The sequence below is a fragment of the Diabrotica virgifera genome, chromosome 8, assembly GCF_917563875.1.
Source record: "Diabrotica virgifera virgifera chromosome 8, PGI_DIABVI_V3a".
Classification (NCBI taxonomy): domain Eukaryota; kingdom Metazoa; phylum Arthropoda; class Insecta; order Coleoptera; family Chrysomelidae; genus Diabrotica; species Diabrotica virgifera.
Genome location: NC_065450.1, coordinates 142,106,311 through 142,130,706, shown reverse-complemented (window position 1 = coordinate 142,130,706; position 24,396 = coordinate 142,106,311). Strand labels below are relative to the sequence as shown.

Sequence of the window (24,396 nt, the reverse complement as noted above, 5' to 3'; positions counted from 1 at the left end):
GAGAGTGTGCTAACTGATCTTTTAGCTAAAATTTTTCTACCGTTTTAAAATTAAAATTTTGTTTACTTACTTTTTTCTAATTGCATCAATGCATTTTTCTCGTTAAATCACCTTATGCTTAGCGGCAGGAAAGTTGTAGAATACACGGTTACTATTGTAACCAGTATTTCGACACTCTTTAATACAACAACTTTCGTGAGACATTTAAAAGCTATAATATGCAACTCTTAATACAGAACGTCAAAAAGCAAATTTCCAGTAAAGGTTTACAAACTTGTCACTACCGGCGCTCGCGAATTTGTAATTATCCCCTCTACCTACGAGCTCACAGCGTATATTCGAATCTTAGACTATGTTTAGTAAGCTGAGCTTAAGGCTCGTCTTAAGCTTAACCTCTACCTACGAGCTCACAGCGTATATTCGGATCTTAGACTATGTTTAGTAAGCTGAGCTTAAGGCTTGTCTTAAGCTTAAGATCTGACTTGACAGTGTATTGACTCTGTCAATAGCGTTTGGCATTTATTAGGAAACTTTTAATATTGTCAAAATATCAAATCGATAAATATATACATAATGTCCATATTAGATTAAATTTATATAATATACATGCAAAATGAATCAGGTACCAAAATTATGTTGTTCAACGAAAAGTTTGTGTTTATTTATATTGTTATAAATTTTTAGGAGTTCGCTTATCCGATTGCAGTGTTTTGTATAATAGCAACAGAGTTTTGTGAACGATTTGCTTTTTCTGGCCTTAGAAGTAAGTATGTAACTTAATCCATATAACTGGTAACTCTAAAGGTAGAATTCCGCACCAAGCGACCGAGACAGGAGACCGCGACAGGCGACAGATAGGTCGGGAAAGGCGATAGTTGGTTGCTGGTCTCGGTCGCGGGCTGCAGCACTACCCCGATATAATTGCATTGAGAGCAGTAGTGGGGGGACTTCGCCAATCTGTCGCCTGTCGCGGTCTCCTGTCTCGGTCGCGTGGTGCGGAAGTCTACCTTAATATTGAAAAAAATAACCTTTAAAACAGGTTTTCTGACTTAAAATCTTTTATTCTAAATGTATCTATTGTGTGTATTTTCTTAGACTTCTTATACTACATAATGATCAATTATATAGACTGGTCATCATGAAAAGAGTACAGTGAGCATTGAAATGCAATTTGGTGTATTTCAAACAACTACTACAACACACTACCAATAATCCAAGACAAAAACAAGTAGCTAATTAATAATTAGATTGTGCTTTTTGCACTAAGGAATAGCGAGTAATTATCAAAATATAAAATGGAGGTTCTAATAAAATATTTATTAATATCCAGAAATAGCCACACGCCTCACACTCCCTCTAAGGGGAAAATTTACTTACTCCAGATACCTACGATATGAAAACGATTGAGCTCTGGTGGGACTCTTTCCGTGTTATCAAGTCCTAGGTAACTTGGTATGCTGGAGTATCTCCCAAAAATTTTAGTACACGTCTAGCCGTCGAGAGTAGTACAGCTTTCTGCATGGTCTTATAAAGATGTTCATTTAGACCAAGCTTTTTTTATTTTTTTAGAGGAGGTTCTTCGAAATGACTTCAGTAGTAGACATAATAATTGTATCGTCTGAGTACTTTGCATTCTCCATTGTCTTGGTATTTGAATTTCCAGATCACTGTACTTGGCGATCTTTTCGGTAAATTTAGTATGTAGATTATTGTTGTTAGGTATTGCCACATCAAGTACTGTTCTTTGTCTTGTTAATTTTTTAACTAGTACGAGATCTTTTCTATTATGTGCCACTGTTTGTTCTGTGAGCACAGTGCGGTCCCAGTATAGCTTGTAGTTGTCATTCTCAAGCATACTTTTAGAGAAGTATTGATAATATGGGAGATGTTCCGTTTGGAGAAGTCCCAGCTTGATAGCAATCTCTTGATGAAGGATCTTTCTTTCCTACTGCGTCATGCCGTTCCTTGTATTTAGTTGAAGCAAATGCCTGGCAGCCCCCTGTAAAATGTTGGATAATTTCTTGGGCTTGACATCCATATCGGCATTTGTCGTTTTGGACCTGAGGGTCTTTGACGATATATTTCAGGTATTTTTTGGTTCGTACAACCTGATCCTGAATGGCTAGTAATGAAAACTCCGTTTCAGGGAACATTTTTCCTGATGTCAACCAATAGTTCGACGCTGCATTGTCGACATAGTCTTGGCTGACCTCATTGAGATATCGCCCGTGCCGAGGTTTATCCATCCGGGTGCGCATTTTTTCGTCTTTAGTGAGGTGATTTATGCGCATTTCTGGTTCCCTCAGTTTTAACGGTGTTGTGTCATCTACTGCGCAAATAGCGCGATGTAGAGTAGATGTCTGAGCCTGCATCTGAAAATACATTCTTAAATTAGCAATCTGTTTATCTAATTGCTCCATTGAGCCGCTGAGAGCAAAAGTGGTGTAAGTTAAAAAATCAAGTTCTCAGCAAACCAGCGCTTTACTAGAAACTCCGTACAGACGGAAGTTTCTATGAAATTTGTTTTTGGTTTGGACAAATGAATATAATATATTCCTTTGGCCAAACAAAAAATAAAGTCCACAAAAACCCCCGTGTGTACACAGTTTCCACCAAAACACTATTTTTCTGAGAACTCGATTTTTTGACTTACACCAATTTTGCTCTAAGCGGCTCAATTCATAAGTCCTCGTCCTTCTAAATACTGGGGTAGTGTTGTTCTTTCTACAGCACTTCGGTGATGGTGTTTTTGTGCTTTTGTGAGATGTTTTTGTACTTTTCGCTGAAGATTTTCTATATCCGTTTTTGTCCACTTATTAATATTATTATTAATATGTAGTATACACCTGTAATTTTAATTATTTTTTAGCAATTTTATCATTATACTTAAGAAATATATTGTTATTCTCCGAAAATATATCTACACTAATTTATCATATATTTATTATGGTATGTTATATCGTACCTCTGGCTGGAGCAATTTGTGCTGATGCATATTTTGGAAGATACAGGTAAAACGATATAAATTTTTATGTACTATTGTTAAACTAGCTTGTTTGCGCCGTCTATTGCTACATACTGTATTTCTTTTTCCATGATTTTCTGTTGTACGTCTTTCTTCTTCCAAATGTTTCTTTTTATGTCCTATTTTCTTCATTATTTGCAAGTATTGGGCCGGAAAGCTCAGGCGATAGAAGGTCTGACTTCCACGCTGGTGGCTGGGGATCCAATCTAGAAGATCTGAGAAATATCTAAGAACATCTTCTTCTTCTTCTTCAAGTGCCGTCTCCTAATCGGAGGTTGGATATCATCATCACTATCTTTACTCTATCCACCGCTGCTCTAAAAAGTTCTATAGAACTGCATCTAAACCAGTCCCTTAAATTCTTTAACCATGACACTCTCCTTCTTCCTATACTCCTTCCGCCTCTTATCTTTCCCTGTATTATCAGTCTTAGCATTTCATATCGCGGTCCCCTCATTACGTGTCCCAGATATTGTAACTTATTTTTATTGTGTTTATTATTTCGCATTCTTTACCCATTTCTCGCAATACTTCCGTGTTCGTTTTCCTCTGTGTCCATGCTATTCTAAGCATCCTTCTGTAACACCACATTTCAAATGACTGTAGCTTATTTATGTGTTCTTGCTTTATTGTCCAGTTTTCAAGTCCATATTGTAGTATCGAGAACACGTAGCATCTCAAAGCTCTTACTCTCAGTTCTAAGCTAAGTCTTTGTTGCAGAGAACTGTTTTCATTTTTACAAACGCATTTCTTGCTATTTCTATCCTGGTCCTTATTTCTGTTGTTTGATCATTTTTCTCTGAAATCCAGGTTCCTAGGTATTTGTATTTATCAACCCTTTCTATCGGTACATTTCCCAAATGTATGCTTGTTTGTATGTTTGTTTGTATGTTTGTAAGAACATTTAGATATTTTTAATTATCTACTGGCCCCATGATGAATGTACTTTTTGAACTCTTGAACAAAATTTATAGATCAGGCGTATTATTCAAAAAATGGTTGCCGACGATCATTATTTGTCTCCCTAAAAAGAAAAACGGAAGAGAATGCATCGACTACCGTACCATAGCCTGCATGTCCCATGTGCTAAAGTTGCTAATGAAAGTCATCCATAACCGAATGTGTCATTAACTGGACATATACATTAATGATACGCAATTTAGGTTTCGCAAAGGAACTCGTGAAACTCTTTGTTCACTTAATATACTAATACAAAGGTGCCTGTACGCATATATGCTTGATTTGATATAAAATATTGTGACGAATTACCAACTGGTTCTTACTTACAAATAACAGGTTCCGTCTTGACAGCGCATCACGTAAGCAGACATCTGGAAGAATAACTCATCAGACGAGCGAGGAAAAGATTTCTCGAGAAAGATCGCCTACGCATAACTAAAGTTGGGCTGTTCCGTTTTTCTGGAACGTTCGAGAACATGGCTTGTATTTTTGTATTCAATATAAACAAGGATGGAATTTTGAGGAGTAGTTAGTCTGTAAAAATAAATTGGTCTGTACTGTTATATAAACAAAATCGTATATAAATACGAATCGCTTGTTTCTTTGTAATTATAAGTTATTACAGTAAATTACCGCTACAATATCCTAAAATCAAAGAAGATAGACTACAATGACCTCACGATTATATCGAATTTATACTATAAGCAACGACCGAAAGTACGTGTTAATGATCATCTGTCAGAGGCAATTGAAATCGGACGTGGGGTGAGACAGGGATGTGAGTTGTCGCCCATTCTTTTTAATGTTCACTCGGAAGAGGTCTTGAAAAAAGCTCTTGAGGTTGACACATCTAGAATAAAGGTAAATGGAGTTCCGATTAACAACATTAGATATTCGGATGACACTGTCATCTTAGCAGAAAATATTGCGGATCTTCAGAGGCTGGTGGCCAAAATAGCGGAGTTTGGACAAGAATACGGTCTAACAATGAACGTCAAGAAGACAAAGTTTATGAGAATATCGAAAACGCAAAGAAATAACGAGAACCTCTTCATAAACGGATCCAATGTCGAACGAGTCGACCAATATGCATATCTTGGAATAATGACCAACTCCATAGGTGATTACTTCCAGGTTATCAAAATCAGAAGAGAAAACGCTAGAGCAAATTTTAACAAAATGAGAAAAGTGCTCTGCACAAGAGACTTGAAGTTGGAGGTAAAAGTTAGTTTGGTTAGGTGCTACGTTTTCTTGACTTTGTTTTATGGAATGGAAGCTTGGACCTTGAATGCTGCATCAATGAAAAAACTAGAATCATTATATCTGTGGGTGTACAGAAGGATTCTGAAAATATCGTGGACAAAACACGTCACAAACAAAGAGGTTCTGAGAGAGATGAATAAAGAAATGGAAATCTTAAATACTATCAAAACAATAAAATTGGAATATCTCGGACACATTACACGTGGAGAGAGATACAACTTGCTCCAAATGATTATGCAGGGAAAGGAAAAAGACACTTAAAGAAGAACTGGACCCAGGTCGACTCATCTTGAAACTCAGCTAAGGTTGAAGCGTAGCACTGGCCCTCCTACCGTCCTGGTATGCCGTAGAGATAGCAGACTACCCTGCTATAATCTCAAAGCCGCGCCAGCAGTATAAAACAATATCAAATAATGATTATAATTATATTAATAGTATCATGATTTGGTCGTTTTACTTGCCTGTGTAGTTCATTATATTTTGCCTTGAAACTTCACTTCCACTCGCTTTCATCTCGTTTCTTGCTTGTATTCTGTCCCATACATGGGAATAATATACTTATGATTAAAATAAATATTTTACTTGCAGCACTATTAGAAATTTCGGAATTATTTACTTAATCGGACATATTGTCATGTTTTTGGCAGCCGTCCCTATTATAAATTTATCGCCAATGTAAGTACTTATTTATTTTCTTTTTTATATGACTAACAGACGTGAACATTTGTAACTATCCAAAAAACCTTTATGTTTTAATTCACGTATTTCAAGTCCGAGTCTGTTTATAAGGGTTTAATATACACCTTGCAAATATTCGAAAGGTAGTTTGTTATAAACATTGGAATTTCATCCTAAACTTTTGAATCTTTATTCATTGAGGAGATTTTAACTGGCCCACCACATAACTTTTTTCCAGTTAGACAGTGGCTAAATGATAGATTTCCTGGCTGATGGATTTTCGGAGTAATAGAATGACCACCACGATCACCCGAGCTAGCACCTATAGATTTTTTCCTATGACGATATCTAAAGCCAATTGTCTTCAAAACACAACGTCGATATTTGGCAGATTTAAAGGAAATGATAACAGCCGAGTGTAGGGAACTTCATCCTGAAGTTTTTCGAAATGTTAGAGATGAGTTTGAGAGTAGGCTTTATCACTGTTTACAAAATAGTGGACAACATTTCGAATATCTATAACATAAGTTACTTTTCATTGAATTTTTATGTTTTATTACAAAACATTTTATACTTAAATATCTTTAAGGTTTTACTTATGTATGTGGTAGGCGTGAAAAGGTATTTGAACGACCTATCACTCAACCCCTCTTTCCATTAAAGATTTTGGGGGTGTCCGCCTCCGCTAGAGGGTTGATCACAGGGTCTACAAAATGCCCCCCTCATAAATAAATTTGACGGGTTTCTGCATATTTTTAAATTTTCTATAGGGACCAAATTATAGAGGCTGATACCTTTTCAAATTGACACACTGTATACATACTTTGATTTCAAGAGTCATACAGTCCTATTACAGGAAGGGGACAAGGCATACTAATAAGTATGTAATTGCTTTAGTACGCTATTTATGCCATACATTAATTTTTATTGCCCAGCAATAAAATATCAACTTTGAGGTTTGAAATATTTGTGAGGTTTAGTTATTCGAATCAGGAACCAGAAAGACCTTTTTTTTTCCTTACATTACGCATCAACCACGCAGGGTTATTAGCGTGTATGGATTGTGTTACAAAATTATAACTTAAAAATAGATTTTAAACATAACAATAAGAAATTATAAAAAGCTCTAAATCTATACAAAGTAAAGTAAAATACTATATTTTTGGTAAGAGGTTGCAGTCTTTGAGGAATGTGAAGATGCTTTTTGTGTCACTGTCTTTTCCGAGTGCACTATTTAATGTTACTTTTTTCGTTGCACTTTATACTTCGGACACTGCAATAAACAATGCTTTACGGTAAGGACACTTCTACACAAATCACACACAGGTTGATCGGCACGTTGAGTATGTAGTCATGGGTTAATCGAGTATGGCCAATCCGGAGACGAGTGAAGATTACTTGCTCTCTTCTGTTTTTGAATTGTGGAATTTGATTGTGGTTAATGTCAACTTTGTTTGGCTTGGTTGATGAGTCCCTCCATGTATCCTGCCATATTTTAAAAGTATTTACTTTGAAATATGCTTTCAGGTCGCTGTGTAGGGGTTTCATGTTCTCTTCTGCGTTTGGGTTATTAGGTGCATTCTTTGCTATTTTGTCCACAACCTCGTTACCTTCGATTCCAGTATGAGATGGTACCCAAATAAAATTAACTTTAATATTCATATTTTCTGCATATTTCAGTTCCTTTTTAATGAAAAGTAGTAGTGGATGATCAGAATAGAGTTGTTTTAATGCCAATATTGAGCTGAGAGAGTCTGTGATAATGATGTTTCTCTTATTATTTTTGTTAACTATCAGAGCCAATTCTTTTAGAATAGCAAACAGTTCAGCGGAGAACGTTGTTGTATATGAAGGTAACTTATAAGCTGCTGTGTAATCTGACGAGTAGATTGCTGCGCCAGTTCCGTCTTCGTTTTTGGAGGCATCGGTGTAAACTTTGAAGCAGCTACCATATTTGCTTAATATTTTAAGAAATTCTTGATTGATTTGACTTGCAGGCGTTTCTGATTTGTTTAGTCGCAATAAGCTGGTATCAGTAGAGGGAAGGCGAATTGTCCAAGGTGGAGGGGTTTGGATTGCGGAAATATCGTAGGTGTCTGGAAAATGAATACCTATTTTTGATAAATAAGTTTGTATGCGGTAATAAAAAGGGTGATCAGTTCTATTTGAATTTTGGAAACAACTTTTAAAGCGGTCAACAAATACGTTGTGTATAACTGGGTTATCTTGATTAGAGGATACTGCAGCGGCATAAGAAAGACTTAGATATTGTCTTCTAAACGTGAGTGGGATCTCTCCAGTCTCCCAGCATAGAGTTTGTATTGGACTTGTGTGGTGTGCTCCTAAGGAAATTCGAAGACCTGTATTTTGAATCACATCTATTGTTTTTAAGTACGTCTTTTTTGAGGAATTGTAAACGATTGAGCCGTAGTCAAGTTTGGAACGTACTAGGGCCTTGTAGATATGTAGTAATGTAGACGAGTCGGCGCCCCATTTTTTGTTTGCAAGTGATCGTAACAAATTTATTCCAGGCTGACATGTCTTTTTTAAATATTCTAAATGTATTTTCCAAGTTAGTTTTTGATCAAATATCATACCGAGAAAACTAACTTCGTCTACATATTTAACCTGTGCTTCATTTAAGTATAAGTTCTTCAGTTGTATTTGGTGGCTTTTCGTAAAACACACTGCTTTGGTTTTAAGGGTATTAAACTGAAGTCCACTTGTGGATGACCATTCTTCAATATGATTTATGGCTTTTTGGACATGGGTATGGATGGTTGTTGGGTTCTTTCCTCTACAAAGTATAACCAAATCATCTGCATATAGCCTAGCTTTTACAGGATGTTTAATTTTTGCGGTAATAGAGTTCATAGCTATAAGAAACAAAGTTGTGCTAAGGTTCGAGCCCTGTGGTATACCATTTTCTTGATTTCTTGTTGAGGAATATACGCCATCTACTTTGACTTGAAACTGTCGATTTTCTAATAAGTTTGATATATATTTGAGTATATTACCTCTAATTTTCCATTCGCTAAGAGTTTTTAATATTGATAATTTCCACACTGTATCATAGGCTTTACGAATGTCGAAAGATATTCCGATACAATGTTGTTTAATTGCAAAAGCCTCATGTATTTCCGATTCTACGTCAATAAGATTATCTACAGTAGAACGATGTTTTCTGAAGCCACTCTGTTCTGGTATAATTAATTTTTTTGATTCCAGATACCACATTAGTCTGTTATTTATTATTTTCTCTAGCATTTTGCCCATACTACAAGTAAGAGATATTGGCCTATATTATGTTTCGGGATCTGATTTTGATTTACTTTGCTTAGGAATAGGAATTATTATTGAATTTCTCCACGATTTTGGAAATAAACTTTTCGAGAAGATTAAGTTGAAAATGCTGAGTAAGTGTTCTTTAGATGGGTAGGTGAGGTTTTTTAGAAAAATAGTGGGTATATTATCTGGTCCAGGGCACGAGTTCTTACAGTTTTTTATTACCGCTTCTAATTCATCCATCGATATTGGAAAGTTTATTTCACTATTATTTTGATCTTCATAATCTATGGTATATCTTTCTTCATTTCTTTAGTTCCTTAAGAAATTTGGTGAATAGTTTGCGTCGCTTGAATTTTTTTCATAAGCTAATGCCAGTATATTTGATATTTCCTTTTGGGATTTGTATATTATATTATTTTGCTCTAACAGATTTATTGACTTGTGTGATTTTGCACCAGATATTCTTTTTACTTTTTTCCATACAGTTGTCATTGGAGTAGAACTGTCAATTGTTGAAACGTATGTTTTCCAAGATTCGCGCTTAGCTTTTTTGATAGTAAATCTGGCTATAGCTCTTAATCGTTTATATTCTAAAGAGTTTTGTTCATTTTTCTGTCGTTTGAATTTATTAAACGCTTTTTTGGATTGTTGTATTACTTGTCGACATTCATGATTCCACCAAGGAACTGGATGGAATTTACTATTGAAGTTAATTTTTCCAATATTTTTGTTTGCTGAATCTATTATTAGTTTTGTAATGAAATCTACCTTTTCGTTCACATTACTATTTTCATTTATGGCATGCAAGTTGCGTTCGATATAATTTTGAAATTTCGTCCAATCCGCATTTTTTAAGTTCCATTTTGCTTCTGGTATAGCTGTAGATGCATCTTCGTTATGGATTAAAATAGGATAATGGTCGCTGTCGTATGGCTCTGGTAATACATCCCATGAAAGTGTATGCGTTATTGATGGTTCACATATAGATAGGTCGATAGCAGAACCCTCGCCCGTTCTTATGTCGAAACGGGTATCTTGTCCATCATTAAGTAAATTTAGGTTGAGTTTTTCCAGAAGTACTTCTATTTTTCTACCAAGATGTGTTAATTTTTTTGAACCCCATAAAGGATTATGTGCGTTGAAGTCCCCGACAATTAATCGTGGAGTAGGTATTTGTTCTAAAAGATCCGATATTTCGTTATGGTTAAGTTCTTGATTGGGGGGATGTATATGTTACATAGGGAAAAACTAGTTACGTCTTTGATTCTGACTGCAATTGCCTCAATGTTTGTTTCTAGTGGTATTGCTGTGCTATTAATGTCGTCCTGTCCTTTATGTATATGGCTACTCCTCCACTGGCGATTTTAGCATGTTGTCGATTTTTAAAGAAACAATTAAAGTTTTTTAGTTTATGTGCAGTGTTGTTTTTAAAATTAGTTTCTTGTAAACATAGAATCATGGGTCTGTATTTTGAGATTAGTATTTGCAACATTTCTAAATGGGTGTAATACCCATTAAGATTCCATTGAATTAAACTAGTGAATGATATTGATATTTTAATATGTTTCCGTAGAGGTGTCGCTTTCTGGTTCGGTATGGAAGTCCGGATCAATCTGTCGTAAAATTTTATTTCTTATTCGGGTGCATGTACTTTTAATTTTTCGGTCAATTAGTTTAGGATAAATTTTTGTCAGTAGGTCTGTAACTTCAGAAATTTCATTGGTATACATTTTTGTAATGCTTATAGGGTCGGAAGATCCTGTACAATTTTCGAAGAAATCTATTAGTTGATCATAGTTTAAGGAATAACTGGAATTTTGGTCTCTAAATAATTCTTCTGTAGGTTTGAGCATTTCCTCTAACGTCTTTTTTGGTTTATTGCCTTGGTTTAATTTAGTCTTTTTCTCTTTGTTTTTTGGTACTTCAAAAGCGTGTTCTGATGAAGGAGTTGGAGAACGCTCAGAAACTGTGCGTTTTTGTGATATTGGATCTGTTTCTATTTGGTTAGTTTGGAGTTCTGTGCTTAGTGTTTCATTTTGTACAACTTGATCGTTAAGTTCGGTTTTATTTTGTGGGATGCCACTCGTTAGTTCTTTAGTCGCCTGATTGTAATTATTTTCAATAGAGTTCTCACCTGATTCTGTGTTTTGAGGAATTGAAGTGGTGTCACCTGATACAGATGCCTTTGTTGGACAGTCTTTTGCTGAATGCTTGGTGTTTTTGCATATATGACAAGTCTGGTTGTCTAAAGATATCCATATTCTATATGATGTCTCCTCGTGGGTTATAATAAAAGAATCGGGTAAGGTATGGTTGGTTAAAGGGGATATATAGGTTTGTCGCCTAAAGCTTAATATATGCTGGAACTCAGGACTGGAAGTCCCTATACGGAGAAATGATAAGGGTGACAAAAGGTTGACACCAAGTGCTTGCAATTCGGATTCTAAGATTGAGTGTGGAATAGATGGACATACGCCTGAGAGTACTAGTCGTTGGCTGGGTGTGATTAGTCGTCGTGCTTGTAAGAGTTGTTGATTAACTTTGATTTTTCCGTGGTTGGTAATAAAGTCGTCCACTAATTTTTCATTTGCTAAGTAAATGCACATTCTGTTGTTGGATAGCTTTGAACAGAAAATAATATTTATTGGTCGAATAATTTGGCTTAAACTGTGGAGGTAATCTTCAATTTTGGTGTTGTCAATTGCATCGAACACAATTGCTTGGTTTCTTGATGGAAAAACATTAGTGGTTAGTTGTCGGTTACGGAAGAGTAGCTTTTAGGTTCTAGAGATTGTTGGTCTGGTGTAGAAGTAGGTATAGTTAACGTAGATTAGGATGCCATGATATAGAAATTGATATTTTGTATGCCAAAATATCAATTATTTGGGACCAGTAAATACTGGCCTATTTTTGAAGTCGTCTATAATATGTATTTAAATAAAGTCACCTTACCAATGTTTATCGTTAAAATAACACATTCACAAAACGCGTTTTTAACTTTTGCAAAAACTGTAAGCTAATATTAATTAGAATTTAACGTCTTTACTCGTCGGCTGGTATGATAAGACTCCAAACACAGCCTTTAGTTTTAATGTCTTTACTTAAAAGGGTAGGCGCAAAATCTTGGTCAAATGCTATTTAAAAGCATTCAATTTTGTCGAATCGTAAAAAAACTAATAAATATTTTTGAATGATTAATAAATAGTTTAAACGCAGAACGGAAGATTACATTATTGCCGAGGGCCAAACCCTTAGAAGAAACAAAAAGTTTCTTTTGAATGAAATATTTGAAATTAAAAATAACATTAAATTTTCTCTTTTTTTTTCACCCCTGTAACTTATTAAAATAAACATTATAGAAGTCTCCAGGGACTTTCGGCACTCGGTAATAATGTAATCTTTCATTCTGCGTTTAAATTTTTCAAAAGTACTTATTAGTTTTCTCAGGATTCGAAAAAAATGAATGCATTTAAAAAGCATTGGACCAAGATTTTGCGTCTACCTCCTAATAAATTTTGATTTGCAGCCTGTACTCAGCTGTGGGTTTGACCCTTATAGCCATTGGAACAGGAGGCATCAAACCATGCGTTGCAGCGTTCGGAGCCGAACAATTTAGTCTACCAGAACAAAACAAATTGCTGATGCATTTTTTCTCGATATTTTACTTTACCATTAATCTTGGAGGATTTGTTGGAATGATGGTAACGCCAATTTTAAAAAAAGTTCCTTGCTTTGGCGATGATACTTGTTATGCACTGGGTTTTGGATTTCCTGCAGTCTTGATGATTCTATCTATATGTAAGTACTTATAATATAATTGAAACCAAAATATACGTGGGTGAATCAAATATGAACCGACCTTTCCGTCCCCGCTTAGCATAAACTGGCGGATATATCTAAATTAGTCCTGTGGTGGCAGGTTATAGTCTAATGTGTGACTGCGCGCTACCGCCTGTTCTCTAATGACGTACAGCCAGTTACTGATGCGATGAGCGAGAGCGCCATGTTCGGTTGCACAACGCATTGTTATCAAATTCTTTGAAAAAGAAAATTTTGGTCCCGCTGAAATTTGGTGAAGACTAAAATATCAATATGGGGAGCCAACACTGTCCAATATACAAGTGAATTTTTGGCATAGACAAGTTCGTGAAGGACGAGATGCCGTACAAAACAAAAGTCATCAACGACGCGACGTCCAAAAGTTGTCTGATAAAGGCGAGAACTGGTTTGTCTCCAGGCAAAGATTTAGCGACATGTTTTGAGTTTATCGTGAAATTTAGTTGCTAAATTTTCTTCATGAGAGACGAACCATTAATGCAGCTTATTACTGTAGTCTTTTGGATCGTGTTCGAGTTGCCTATAGGTCCAAAAGAAAGGGATGTCGTACACCAGATGTGTTGCTTTTGCATGACAACGCTCGACCGCATACAGCTAACAAGAAAAAATAGCGGAAATGCATTGGGATTTCTTTGAACATCCTGCATACAGTCCTGATCCTTCACCATGTGATTACCACATGTTCGGTTCATTAAAAGATGCACTAGGCGGAGCGCGTTTTGATGATGATAATCAAGTGGAGCAATTCGTGAGCAATTGGTTAGATACTCGGCCTCATTCTTTTTATGAAAATGAAATAAAGCAACTTCCTAGCCGCTGGGAAAAATGCATACAGAAGGCAGGAATATATATATATATATATATATATATATATATATATATATATATATATATATATATATATATATATATATATATATATATATATGCATATATATATATATATATATATATATATATATATATATATATATATATATATATAAAAAACAAAATATGCACAAGATGGAATGCAACCATAGACACGTGTTTCTGACTTATTAGTCGTCATCAGTATGATATATATATATATATATATATATATATATATATATATATATATATATATATATATATATATATATATATATATATATATATAGAAAAATGGAGTTTTGTTTAATTGTTGCAATTATAATTCAATAAAAAGTTATTAGGAAAGGCCAAGTCATATTTAGTTCACCTCTCGTACTACTTGGATACGGTTATTCGAAAAGAAACCAAGCGCCTATTTTATAATTCGGAGAAAATTACGTCATGAGTTTAGTTCAAACTAATAATTATTAACAGCAGGGGACCCTTGGATGCTAAATTTGCAGTTACTAAAGCGTCATAGCGACCTATTGGGTTATGAAGAGTGAAGATTAGGTCCTAAAACCAAAAAAGTTAAGTTTCCCATTTTAGTGGGGATTTTCTATTTTTTAATTTAATTTTCCAAAAATTGTTTTGTCCGATTCTAGCGCCATCTAGCTATAGATCGAAAAAATTTCTTGAATAAAAGTTACTTATTCTTATGTAAGGAATCCAAATCTGCAATAAAAAAATGGGGGTTTCTATTTAAGATGTTAAAATAACCCCGCCCCACCTTCGTAGCGGTCGTGTTTGGTGCCATTCGATAGATTTTTGAAAAATGTTGAAAACGCATTTTTCTGTTTTTCGATTTGATGTTCATTTTGCGACATATTCGCTTTTTTTGTGAAACTTTGTGACTCGACCATTTCCTTACGCCTCGTTCAGATCGTTAGATTTTTGAAATATACACTGTTCTTCATGTAGTTAACTTACCTTGTCCTAATCTGACGTTTTAGGGTTTTTCTAAGGATATATTCTTTTACGGACTGCCCCAATGCACGCCCCTGTATTAAGAATCCATATATGGTAGAAGCACATATACTTAATGTATGTTTTTTTGTTATCGTTAAAAAATATGGGTATTTGATATCGCAAAAGCAACTACAAACGTATTAAAAAAAATATTCCTGCCTTTTGATGATAAATAGTCAAAATTCCTGCTAATGAGCGTCATTCTCCACAATGTCTAACTATTACAGCACATGTCGAGGAAATGGAAAAAAATTAACTAGGTATATATTTTTTTACCATAGGGGTAGGTATCGTATCATACATTTTTGTCAAGTCCACACATAACGGATGAGTTGATCTATCCTTGAGTGGTCGATGCAAGATCTTGCAACTCCAAATTCTGACTGTTGTTCCAGCTCAGTCTGCCTTATCCACTTTTTTATGGATCTGTGTAATTTGTCATGCACTCCAGCTTTGAAGTATACTATTTCCCTTTCAATATCTATTAAAAAGTTTTGAAAGCACTTTAAAAAGCGTTGGTATTGCGTTTTTTATAAGTTCAGCAGGCTTGTATATGTTTGACAGGTAGGTTGTCTCCATGTTAATTGTTGATCCATGGATTAGCTATCGTCTGGGTGTCTATGAGATATTAAGGTCTAGACTCTTGTAGTTATTTTGAGTGATGACTTTTAAATACATTTATATTACAAAGACCTGCTTCCACCTAGACATCATTCAATATCCTTGCATTTTCGTTCCCATGGTTATTTCTTATATCTTATAACCATTCTTTTTAAAGCTAAATACTCTAACACTCTGTCCAAATTATAGTTTCGTAACGACTGAGACCCCTTGAATAATATCTTTTCGTCAGATAATCTCAAATGTGTATCTTTCCAATCAAAACGAACCTGGTGTTTTCCGGTGGTGACCAAAATCCCGACAGACAAAATCCCGACCGCCAAAATCCCGACGGCCAAAACACCGACACGCCAGAATCCCGACACGCCAGAATCACGACAGGCCAAAATCCCGACATGCAACAATCCTCGGATAATAAAAAATCTAATCATTTCATTTTATAATATAAAAGCTATACTTACTGAAATGAAAGGTTGTAAGTGACGTGATAATCTATTATATGAAAGTAAACTTGAATTCAGGATGTGATTATTATATGTACATGTAATATTGGACTATATATTGACAAAAAAATAATTTAATTCATATACCCATGTTAGAAATTTTATTTAGAAAATTAGTTGATATTAAATGGTACATACTTTTGTTTAGTAACAAAAATAAAAAAAAATAGCCATAATAAACAAAAAACCAGAAGTAAATGTAATTATATGTTAAAAAGGAACTTATCAATCCTGTCGGGATTTTGGCGTGTCGGGATTTTGACCTGTCGGGATTCTGGCGTGTCGGTATTTTGGCCGTCAGGATTTTGGCTCTCGGGATTTTGGCTGTTTGGATTTTGGGGTAGACCCGGTGTTTTCTGTTGCTGTAGCAACCTTGTTGCTACAGCTCGGGCCAAAAGAGCTACATAATTTTCATTATCGGAGATAGTTTTCTTTAATAAGGCTTTTCATTCACAGTAATTTGTTTCGAGCTTCTGTCATATGTCGCATAATCCGTGTATATTAATATTACACACAGATTATATAACATATGACAGAAGCTCGAAACAAATGACAATCGATGAAAAGCCCTATTATGACATCCTCGCCCTCTTTATAAAAATGTTCGTCTACGTTAGTATCTTCCACCCAAAATTCCCAGCCTTCCAAGTTGTTTCGAATATGCCACAAAGAACTAAATGATAAATTGATAATATGTGATTGAGTTGAAGGACATAATACAAAAATCACAATTAGAAATACTTACCAGAATAATGGTAATTTTAGTTGCATCAAACATTTGTTTTTTGTATGTTTTATTTTTGAGGCCGGGAAAGAAAAGACACCTCACGGGAAAGAAACGGGCGGCAATATTTAAAAAAGAATGTGTGTGTACTTTGTATGCACGTAAGAAGTTCTACTTCTATTATTATGATTTCAACGAAATTAATATACTTAGCAGGTTATTTGTATTTTATTTAAATATTAAACTAACTTTCTTTACCTACCACTTTTAAAAATTTTTTATTAAAACGATACCAAAAATATAAAAAAAAATATGATTCATCCGGGATTTGAACCCGGGACCTCTTGATCTCCGGTCACACGCTCTACCACTGAGCTATATCCCCTTCGCTTTGACAGGTTACAAGATTTCTCATACATACTGACAAATTTAATAGACCAAATACAAAAATACTTTAAATATACTTACTATTATTATAAAATATCTTATTCCCGAGGAAGACAAATCCAAAGACACAAAAATTATAATAAATAATACATTTACTAAGAACACTAATATATCCTTTTATATGATATAATATGACTTATTTGCGCTGACAGCGCTGATACATACATATCTTGAAAGATTAGCAACGAAATACATACTGTCTGTATGCGCCTGCGCCCGGCATTATACAATTTCACTCTCGATCGTAAAGAAGTATAACTTCAAAAAAAGAAGTGAGGCGTGCAAAATACAGCGTAAGTTGTAGTGCAACTTCAAACTACTATACCTGTTTGAAAATAAGGCGTCATGTTCCGAATTTCTAGACAGTATGCAGTAAGAGGTTAACTTATTCATTAGTCATTCTTCTTCTTGACGTGCCATATCAGAATTATCCGAAGTTTTCGATCACCATTGCGAAGGTTTCTCGATCTTCTGCAACATAGAATAATTATCTTGCATTTGATATCTGTCTTCATTCACGAATATTTATTAACCAAGAAGCTTGTTTTCTTCCTACACATCTACGGCCCTCTATTTGGCTTTTAAGGATCAGTTGTAATATCTTATATCGATTTTGCCTCACCCTATGTTCCAGATAAGATACCTTCCGGCATTTAACGGTCTTTAGCAGTTCCCAATCTTTGTTGACTTTCCTTAGTACTTCCTCATTAGTTTTTCTTGCTGTCCAAGGTATCTTTAGCATCTGTCTATGAATTCATTTTTCCAGTGCTTCAATTCTGTTCATGTATACTTTTATACGTATATATGTATATATGTGATCGATACTTTTAGTGTCCACGTTTCTGTATCACACAAAAGTACAGATCAAACATAGCACGTAACCATTCTTTGCCTTAGTTCTAATCTGAGATTATTATTACAAAGAAATGACATTTTACTTTCATAAAAGTAGTTAAAGTCATTGCTATTATACGTTTTATTTCTAAGTCTGAATCTATTTCTATTTTGTTTATTCTATATCATTAATCATTATAAAATAGAAATAAAGTTTTCATTTTTTACACAATAAAAATAATTATATTAAAATTTTAGTTCTCTTTGTAATCGGAAGAAACTTTTACAAACTAAAAGCTCCCAAAAAGAAAGTTACCATGGAGTTCCTTAAATGTATTTGGGTATGTATTTGACCAATATTTATAAACTTAAAACAAAACTTTAGTACGCTGTAGGAATGAAAATAAGAAGAAAAAGCTCAGGACATTGGATAGACATTGGCAAAACGGAATATAGCCCTCAGTTAATAGAGGATATTAAAATAGTTTGTAGAATACTGCTATTATTTACACCATTACCAATTTTTTGGTCGTTGTTTGACCAGCAAGGATCTCGATGGACTTTTCAGGTAAATATATTCTTTTTTGTTTTGATAGATAACAATACTAGAATAGACTTAACATTTTATATTAAACCTCTTTCATAATTTTGATAATCGAGAATCCCCTTTTACCAGACGGTATCGATGTGTGGTCTTCTACGCTGTATCCTAACAAATTTACTCCACTTTTTCCTCTCTCTTGCTTTTTATTTTCCTTCCTGATCTAATTTTCTCGATTCTTGAATATTCATGCTCCAGGTTTTCCAGATTTTTTCTAGGATGACTTCTCTTTTCCCGACTTTGTTCACTTTCAAACCAACTTACTTACTGGCGGTATCTAACTCAATAAGCAGAGTTCGAAGTCATAACTCAATAAGTTAACATTGATTCTTTTGCCATCTCACTCCAACTGTATAATAGCATGTTCCAGAACTATTTTAAAGAGTTTGGGAAATAACGTGGCTTCCTGTCTAATTCCTCGTTTGCTTTTTATGCGTTTTGTATTTTTGTGTAGTCTTGCGGTGATGGTTGCATTATTGTAAGTATATGTTCACGATCAGTTTGAAGTTCCTATAATCTATACGACCTTCCTTCATCTCTCTCATTGCGTTGTTAATTTCTATCGTATCAAATGCTTTGCGAAAGTATACGAAAGACAGAACCAGTAGTGGGTGGTATTCGATGGATTTTTATATAATCCCTTATAAGCGGCTTAGGTGGTCGTTAGTGCCAAAGTTTTCCTAAAACCCGCCTGTTCTCTGGGTTGTTTTCAGTCTGATTGTTATTATTCTTGGGAATAACGTAGAGGTGGTTTAACCCTTATCCGGGCAACACGTTTTACTTACGTAACCGGGCAACTCGGGTCCGTTGGGCCCACCACTCTTCTTTAACCATTGTGTCTATACCCAAGTACCTGATACGGTAGTCTATACCCGTACTACCCAGGTACCCGGCATTGTTTCGGTACACTTCGCTCATAGTTTCGACGATAATTCGCTTGACGGTAATTCGTATCCACTTTCTAGACAAATATATACTGGAAAAAATTCAACTGGACGTGAAACTACTCAAGGTGAACGCGTAGTAAAAGATTTGTGTTACAAATACAAAAATTCTGGACGAAACATAACAATGGATAATTTTTTCACAACTCTTCCACTACCCCGTCTCCTGTTGTCTTCGAATTTATCATTAGTTGGTACTAACTAATGATAATAAAAAGAAAAAATCCATATATTCCACAAGAAATGCTGCCTTCGCCAGAGCGTGAGCCTGAATCGTCATTATATGGATTCAGTGCAGTCATGTTACCACTTGTTCATTATGTGCCACAAAAGGAAAAATCTTATCTTGTTGTCAACAATGCATGACAACGATAATTTAAGTGGCTCAAAAAATAAACCTGAAATAATTCAGTACTATAATAAAACTAAAGGAGGCGTAGACAACATGGACAAAATGGTTTCTCAATATTCCACTAAACGCAGGACTTTGCGTTGGCCAGTAGCTTCCTTTTACCATATCCTAGACGTAGCTTGCCTAGCAACCTATAATACAAATCCACAGAGTTCTACTGAAACTAGTAAGCGTAGAATTTTTCTACAAGACTTAGGGAAACAACTAGTGATGCCTGCAATTTATGCTAGATCTAAAGTGCCAAATGTATATCAAAATTTTTCATCCAGGTCAGGAATTGAGTGCATGTTAGGAAAACCTCTACCTACAGATTCAAGTAATACAGCAGAGTCATTACCTCTCCGAGATTCCACTGGACGCCTCAAAATTGTTGGAAATTGCTACATTTGCATGTTTTTACCGAAAAGAAAGACACCAAAATTATGTAATGTTTGTAATCGTCCATTATGTAACAAACATTTCGTAAAAATAAGTAAGTGCGGAAAATATGTTTGAAATGTAACTTTTATTTATGTTTCTATATCACTTTCATTGTAAAAAAACTAGACACAGCTTCATGATTTACTAAACATTATTGTTACCCGGGTGCCACGGGAGTGGACTTAATGGTGTAACAACTTTGACAGGTATTTTTAATATATTATATGCATTTTTTTCTTTTGATTTTATTATAAATCTCTTCGTTTTGAATAATTTTAGGAATAACTAGAAACTGGAATAAAAATATTTGTACTATCGCCAATTATTTAGATAAAACAATTACCAATGATATCCAGGTACCTGGGTATAGACACAAAGGTTAATGTACTATTCATATTTACCCATATATTATGTCTAATATTCATTTTTAATTTTTTATTAAAGTTAAATTTAAATTCTCTAGATTAAAAAAGGTGCTACTATAGTACCTATGCGGTCTACCTCGAGGGTGCGATCTACCTGAAGGATTTGCACAAAATAATGAAATGCAAAAAAACTTTTGTAGAAAAAATATTTATTTACAAGTAATAAAGATTTGGAGCCAAAGAAGACTTAATAAATAAATAAATAAAATCTTTTGTAAATCTAATAGGCCATTTTATTTGAAAAGAGGGATTGGTATTTACGCATACCCTGGAAAAAGATTACGGTGTTGTTGCCTTTCATTATTGTGTGAAAACCCTTCTGAGAAAAGAGTATAAAAGAGAAAATATAGTAGGGCCATATAACTTACTCCAAAGTATATCTACATTATGATTGTTGACGCTCAGGTGCCCTGCAGTTAGTAGGAGTCCAATAAAGGCATATATCTCTGTAGAGTCGCAATATGTCCAGTTCTCTATCCCCAGGACTTTTTTGGCTTATTCATTTATACACTTCACTATTTCGTTCACAATTTTTTCGTCCACAAACAAACAAAAGGAATCAACAGGATCATCCACACTTTGACCAGGGGCTAACATTACTTTGTGCATATTGCTTTTTATTATGTCGCAGGATCGCATACGTCGGTTGTGGTTGACACTTCCAGTTAGTTCCATCCTTAGTTTCAAAAATTACACACTCTGAAATCTGGGAACTGGTAGCTACACATTCTTCTTCATTATCACTCAATACTACTTGCTGATCATCCTCTTCACTTGCTTCCGAAAGATGATCTTCAATTTCAGAGTCACTTTCAATGCCAACTACTTCAGGAGATTCTTCATAATGGGAATCCCATAAATGATTAGCAATATCTTGCAGTTCTGCAGCTGATAATGGTTTTCGTAACATTGTACTCGCACTATCTACGTTCACTGTAATTCAATATAATTTTACTGGCTTAGTAGTTGTCGACACTAGCATCGGTATCAAACGACTGATAGCAGATGCATTATTTATTTCAAAATAAGTATAGGTACCTACCTAAAAATACTATTACATTCCAACAATCATTATCGGTTTTTACAATTCATTTAGAATAGATATAACACCTATTGAAAGCATCTCTTTGATGTTCACATCAAAGAAATGTTTAAATTGTTTGTTGCACGTTTAGACTTTATTATTGGATTTCCGGAATCATAAAGTCTTTTACATAATCCACAAAAACATTACCTGACTGCCAGATTAACTTCTGTAACAAATATTTGGACTTTAGGTATAAATACAAGTAGGGCCCGACAGGCCCGTATTGCCCCTTTACGTGACAAAATTCTTTCGACGCAATAATTTCAAAAATGATAATGAATATTTTGAATAGCTCATGACTATGTTGAAGGAAACACACTCCTAAACAAATTCAGTGATGCATAAAATTCAATAAAAATTTTTTTATCAGTTCATGATAAAAGAATTGGCGTCTCGGGCCCACCGGGCCCACCTTGCCCGGATAAGGATTAACATGCATATGAGTCGGTAATTCAAAAGGTTTGCTGGATCGCCCTTTTTGTTTAATAAAATGACAAGTGTACTGTGCCATTTTGTAGGTAGGTACATAAGTTTGATGCAGACAAAAGTTGAACAGTTGAGGAGGTAATTTTCATAACCCCACATGTTCACATTGGCATTGGCTATTTTTTCAGGAGAGTAAAAAAACCGATTCATCTATATTATTTCACCAAAACATGTTTATGTAATATAGTTATAACTCAGTATTGGTTTATAAGGTAAGAAAACTACATACTTGGTTAGAAAGTGGTATAACAAATTAAAAATACTTATAATATAAAAGTTGTTAGATGTGGGGTTATGCATGAAACATAATGTCATATGTGGGGTTATGAACAGAACAAGTTTGGATATGTGGTGTTTTGATCAAATCAATTTACTATAGACAGTGTATTGTCAACCATAACAATCAAATCAAAACCATGTATTTAAGCCACGTGATTGGAATACTTACCCCTCATTTGATGAATAGAAAATGTGGGGTTTTGCTCTAACCCTCACACATCATATGTGGGGCTTTGCTTTAAACACCTACTTTTAAATTAATATTACAACTGGAAATGTGGGGTTTTGATCGGCAATAAACATGACAGGCTATGTATTTTTAAATGACGAATTAGAAACATCTCTTATTTGAAAAATAATATTTTTGGACACGTGGGGGTTACGAAAATTACCTCCTCAGTTCCTTTATATTCTCCAAAATCAGTCTCCTCCTATATGTACGGCTTCTGTAACGATAGAGATAGAATTATACTTTATTGATACTATGTACCAAAATGCCATCGACCAAAGTCTTTCAGCCACCTGTAACGATATTATCTTCTCGTGGAGCTTTATTTTTTTGAAGTTATACTTCGTTAGGCGCGATTGAGAGTAAAATTTCATAATACTGCGCGCATGCGCACACAGACAGTATGGCGTTTAGTTGCTGAATCTTTCAAGTTATTTATAAATATATCAGTGCAAGAAAAGGTGTGAAAAGAATATATTAGTGTTTTTAGTAAATATATTTATTATAATTTTTGTGTCTTTGGATTTGTCTTCCTCAGGAGTAAGATGAGTAATATTAAAACATTTTATTGTATATTTATTATACTTCACCTTCCAGTCTGTTTGTTACCGTGAATTGTCATTAGGTACGTCCGAACCGATACAGACACAGTCCTCGTAGTGTATTTGGTATAGCATTCGGCCAGAGATCGAGAGGTCTTGAGTTAGGGTCCGGAGCAATCCTATACTTTTTTTTATTTTTTTGAAAGCGGTAAGCACAAAATTAGTTTGGTGTTTAAAAAAATTAAAACAAACTGTTTAACGTATATTTATTTTTAACAAATCATATAATAGAAGTACAACTTCTTGCGTGCGTACAAAGTACACACACATTCCTTTTTTTTCAATTTCTTTATTGAACTCCTTATTTCTTCAGCTGATAGGTATATCAGGCGTTTATTGCGATCATTGGTTGACACATATTCTGAGTTTCCAGTTTTCTAACTTTTCTGTTAGTTGCTCATCATCGTTTTTGTGACTTTCATATAATTCTGTATATAAGTCTCATACTATTTTCGTACTTTCATCTTTCTCGTTTAATTTCATTACTTTTTTTTGCCATTCTTTATAATTTTCTCCTTAGAATTGTAAGGCTCTTGTTATCTTCAGTAGTTTGTTATTTGATACTTGGATTTGTTTACTCTTCTTATTTGATACTTTCAGTTGCCTGTCCTATAATAGATTTTTGTATTATTTTACTTATCTCTCTCGGTATTATAGATATAATATAGTTCACGGTATTCTTTGCTTCTATTACTTTTCATTTTTCATCTCTCTTCGATTAATTCTTGTGTTTGGGGACATTCTTTTTTCTGTGATTTGTTTTGGCAGTGAATCTTCGGGCTTTCCTCTATAGCTTCTATTAAGTATAATGCTATTCAGGTTTTAAACATTTAGGTTTGTATTCTTATTAATTTCGAGAATGCTGTTG

At 34.5% G+C, this 24,396-nt stretch overlaps 1 protein-coding gene across 4 annotated transcripts in view; it reads left to right on the top strand.

Moving 5' to 3' along the window:
• Nucleotides 1-528: 528 nt before the first annotated feature.
• The window catches only part of LOC114342354 (solute carrier family 15 member 1-like), a 148,809-nt gene continuing 124,941 nt past the window's right edge, over nucleotides 529-24,396 (top strand). For all 4 annotated transcript variants that reach the window (XM_050658484.1, XM_050658483.1, XM_050658482.1 and 1 more), the window contains exons 1-7: nucleotides 529-622; nucleotides 685-763; nucleotides 2,870-3,011; nucleotides 5,837-5,923; nucleotides 12,741-13,012; nucleotides 18,302-18,384; nucleotides 18,429-18,611. In XM_050658484.1, coding sequence (XP_050514441.1) covers nucleotides 614-622; nucleotides 685-763; nucleotides 2,870-3,011; nucleotides 5,837-5,923; nucleotides 12,741-13,012; nucleotides 18,302-18,384; nucleotides 18,429-18,611 — 855 coding nt within the window. In that variant the 5' untranslated portion in view covers nucleotides 529-613. The remainder of the gene's footprint in view (nucleotides 623-684; nucleotides 764-2,869; nucleotides 3,012-5,836; nucleotides 5,924-12,740; nucleotides 13,013-18,301; nucleotides 18,385-18,428; nucleotides 18,612-24,396) is intronic.